We start from the raw sequence: 4,535 nt of genomic DNA on the forward strand, positions 1-4,535 counted from the left end.
GCATTCCAGGCATCTCCAAGAGGCCAAGTGTCACCACTTGACAGTGCAGTTGGTTAGAATGGGGGATGTGAACCTTGTAAGTTTCAGCTTTCCCAGACAAGTGAAGGTTTACTTTCATAGTCTCTTGAATCTCACCTGTTCTTCTTTGGTCAAGTGTCATAATTCACAGGAAATTGCTCTAATAGACATCCGGGATGTCAAAATGTGCTGAAAGTGTTTACTCCATTGGGCAGTGCTTGTATATATTAAGGGTACCCAGGTCAGTAATCCCACAGTGTATTAAAGCATTTCATCTGGCCAGGTCCTAGAACCTTCCCTGAGATTCTGGTAAGTCAGTCAGCTCTGTGGGATCCTCTCTTTTCCTCTAATAATCTAGAACAGATATAGTACAGTTACTTCTGTTGTTTTCTCCCTGCTCTCTCCAGAATGTCCTTTCCCTCACAGCCATCCCAGAGCTCACTGATCTCATCTTCTCTGCTCTTCTCCTCAGGCCCAGGACACCGACTTTCAACAGGATGAAGACTGCAACCTGTTCCCTTTTCATCTGCATCTTTCTTCTCCAGCTGATGGTCCCAGTGTATACTGATGGGACCTTAGAGTCTATTGTGGAGCAAAAGGTCAAGGAACTTCTTGCCCACCGAGGTATGAGATGAGTAGGAAAAATCATAGTTTACTCATCCTTGCTGATGCTGACTTACATAAATCCTAAAATCCCTTATATCCTCTTCATCCCTGCCTTCCTGATCAGGGCTTCCTTTATCACCCTACCCTTTTGAACTCTTGGGTAAGAACTCAATGTTCTTGATCAGGATAAATAAAAAGGATAGGGCCCATAGTTTATGAATATATCAGGAAACAGGCATATTAAGCATTCAATTAGTTTGTTCAATTTTCACACGCAACTTTCTTACACAACGTAAGTACAAATGTTATTTTCTCTCCATAAATGAAGACACTGGGTCTTAAATGCTAGTGAGTAGACTATTTATGGAAACAGTGACACACCTGAGATACAAGAGGACTTACAAGGGAATTGTGAGAAAGATCACGGGCAATATCACTTTCTTTCTCATTCAGATAACTGTCCCTCCACTGTAACGAAGACTCTCTCCTGCACTAGTGTCAAGGCTACAGGCAGATTGGCCTCCTGTCCTCCTGGTGAGTAGTTCTTCAAGGAGAATTGGTGAATGTGGTGTACCCATGTCCTCCCCCATCAATCTTCTAACACCTCCTTCTCCTAAGTCGGGTTAGTACTGCCATGGAGCTGAGCTATAGTTCCAGATGTGTGGACATCCCTTCCTGATTTTCAATTCCCCAAGGATGCTACTAAGGGACTTTGGGTTCTGTCCTTCCTCTCACTTCTTCCTTAATGTCTCCTCATGGCATCCCTTCCTGGCCCTCAACTGTCTGGCCTTGAATATGGCCTTCATTTCTTTCCTAATCTATTCCCTTATATTGTGGGCAGGAGTAGGTGCAGAGCAGGGGTGAATTGAATTAATTGAAAGACAGTGAAACTCCTCCTTCCAAGTCCTTCAGTTTAAGTAACTTGCAATTAGTTTGCTTGAAGAGAACTGTGACACTTGAATAGCTGCATATGTCCTGTAAAACCTAGATGTACTCATGTGCTTCCTAACAAGAAGGGACAGGTAGAGACTCCCCATTACAGTCCAATGGTTCTGACATCTGTCTTGAATGATCCTGCAGGAATGGCTGTCACTGGATGCGCTTGTGGCTATGCCTGTGGATCTTGGGATATCCGGGATGGAACTACCTGCCACTGCCAGTGCGCAGTCATGGATTGGGCCACTGCCCGCTGCTGCCAACTGTCCTAAGAATGTGGAGGCTGAGAACCCGGCTTTGAAATGAAGATTGTAACAGAAGCACAATCTCAACTTGGAAACCTGGCTCATAGCCCCTTGATGAAATCTTATTGCCCATTAGCCCTGCTTCTTGAAAAATAAAGACTAATTTTTGCATGTGTCTATGCTTATGTCTTCCATGTTATTACTCCTACCTTGGGATATATCTTGCCAGAAAACATTTTCAATGTCTCAGATTACATCTCAGTAAGGCATGCGAGATGCATGGTTACAAAACATATGGAAAAGAGGCTGACCTCCCATTTCTAGTATGAATTGAGTACAGTTTTTTGGTGTGAAATATGGTAAGGCAAATATCATATTCTTATGGAGGTGAACATCTGAGACGTTGAACTCCAAGCCATGTGCAAGAAGACAAGGTGCAGGCCATCAAGGGAAAATTAATTTATAGCTAATCTTTTAGTACACATGTGTAGTTTCTTACTCAAATACTGAAGATGGCATTCATCACAGTGACTTCTATCTTATTGCCTTTCTTCCAGATAGCAAAATAAAGCCATATCTCTCACTTATCATCAGATCTTAGTATACTTCATCTTCCTGGGTGTAAAAGCCTATAGGATTCATGGGTATAAAATTTACAGACTTGCAAGCCAGGTGGTAGTGGTGCATGCCTTAAATCCCAGCACTGGGGATGCAGAGATAGGCAGATCTCTGTGAGTTCAAGACCAGCCTGGTACAGCAAGAGCTATGCAAATAAACCCTGTCTAGAAAAACAAAAACCACAGAGTTCCAAACCAAAAACAATTAAGCATTAAGCAAGTAAGTGACCTAAGGACTTGGAAATGACTGTGTTTTAAGTTGGTGGACTTGAATTTTTAGCCTTCACATTCCTAAATGAGACTATAATTCAGTAACAATGTTGAATTATCAAAAATAATTTTAAATAATAATATTGACAACTGAGTAGAAATTCAAATATGTTGATCATCACTACATTGAGAATATTTTTTTCTTGTCTATTTAATGACATTGGATTTCTCAAAGCTAATAATCATAGAAAATAGAAATTCATTTACATGCTGTTGTGTATCTATGCTTATCAAGCACTGCTACATACAAATAGGAAACACAGTAGGACTCAAACTAGAAAAATATAAAAAAGGCAAGTTTAACTTATGTCATTATTTACTCTATAGTCAGCCCTGGAGTCAATGCCTGGATGGACAAAATGGAAAGGAGCCTAAGAACACATTTATGCTAAGAGATTCCTGGCAGGGTACCATAGCTGAGTATCAGATATTAGGAAATGCTTGCTTAAAAAGGAGAACAGTATAGCAATGAATATCCTAGTAAGAGCACCAGTGGAAGGGGAAGCCCTGGGTCCTGCTAATACTGAACCCCCAGTGAACTATACTGTTGGGGGAGGGCGGCAATGGGGGAGGGGTGGGGAGGGAACACCCATAAGGAAGGGGAGGGGGAGGGGATGTTTGCCCGAAAACCGGAAAGGGAATAACACTTTCAAAATGTATATAAGAAATATTCAAGTTAATAAAAAAAAAAAAAAGCATAGAAAGGAAAAACAATCAAAAGTATAAAGAAAAACATAAAAAAAATAAACTCAAAAATAAGAAAACAAAAGCCTAAAAAACCCAAAAAAACCAAAAAAAAAATAAATAAAAAAAAAAAAAAAACAAAAACAAAAAACAAAAAAAAAAACAAAAAAAAAAGGAGAACAGTAGATGGAGTGTATTTACTGTTCTGAAGACTGGTGGATATTGGATATGCTTAAATAATATACCCATATGGAAGGTAAGATTCTTTTTTAAATTGCATTTTTATTTACATTTTAAATGTTATCCCATTTCCAGGTTTTCTCTCCAGAACCCGCTATCCCACCACCCCCTGCTTCTATGAGGATGCTTCCTCACCCACTCCCTCCCACCTCCCTGCTCTGTCATTCCCCTAAACTGGAGGGGGGGGTGTCGAGCCTTGACAGGACCAAGGGCCTCTCCCCAACCCTTGCCCCACAAGGCCATCCTCTGCTACATATGCGGATGGAACCATAAGTTCATTCCTGTTTTCTCTTGGGATGGTGGTTTAGTCCCTGAGAGTTCTGGGGGAGGGGGGTTTGGTTGGTTGATACTATGTTCTTCTCATTGAGTTGCAAACCCTTCAGCTACTTCACTCCTTTCTCTGACTTCTCCATTGGGGACCCTGTTCTCAGTTCAGTGGTTTGCTGCGAGCATCTGCCTCTGTATTTGAAGGCTGAGCCTCTCAGCAGACAGCTATATCAGGCTGCACAGGTAAGAGGAGAGGCTTCAGTGGGCAGACAGAAAGCATGGGACTTTTATTTTTTTAGATTTATTTTTTTATGTATACAATGTTCTCCCTGCGTGCATGCTTGCAGGCCAGAAGAGGGCACCAGATCTCATTATTGATGGTTATGAGCCACCATGTGGTTGCTGGGAATTGAACTCAAGAGCAGTCAGTGCTCTTAACCTCTGAGCCATCTCTCCAGGCCCCACATGCAACACATTTAAAGAAGCCTGTAAAGTCTCAAGCAGCCCTGGGACAGCTTAGAAATAGAATTGACTGATGAACGAGAGACTTAGGGTAGTTGAGTCTGTGCTCACCTCAAAAACACAGGCAAAGATCTAAAGCAATATAAAGGAAAAAAAAAAAAAACCCTCAATGTTGGAACAGCAAAAGTGA

General features: G+C 41.4%; 1 protein-coding gene across 1 annotated transcript; it reads left to right on the plus strand.

The window, feature by feature from the left end:
* The first annotated feature begins 509 nt into the window (after nucleotides 1–509).
* On the plus strand, nucleotides 510–1,980 carry LOC116897903 (resistin-like gamma). The gene is made up of 3 exons (XM_032899307.1): nucleotides 510–642; nucleotides 1,078–1,158; nucleotides 1,705–1,980. Exons 1-3 carry the CDS (start codon nucleotides 516–518, stop codon nucleotides 1,830–1,832), a joined length of 336 nt encoding a protein of 111 aa, XP_032755198.1. The 5' UTR covers nucleotides 510–515; the 3' UTR covers nucleotides 1,833–1,980.
* Nucleotides 1,981–4,535: the final 2,555 nt, after the last annotated feature.

The sequence above is a fragment of the Rattus rattus genome, chromosome 4 (assembly GCF_011064425.1).
Source record: "Rattus rattus isolate New Zealand chromosome 4, Rrattus_CSIRO_v1, whole genome shotgun sequence".
NCBI lineage: Eukaryota > Metazoa > Chordata > Mammalia > Rodentia > Muridae > Rattus > Rattus rattus.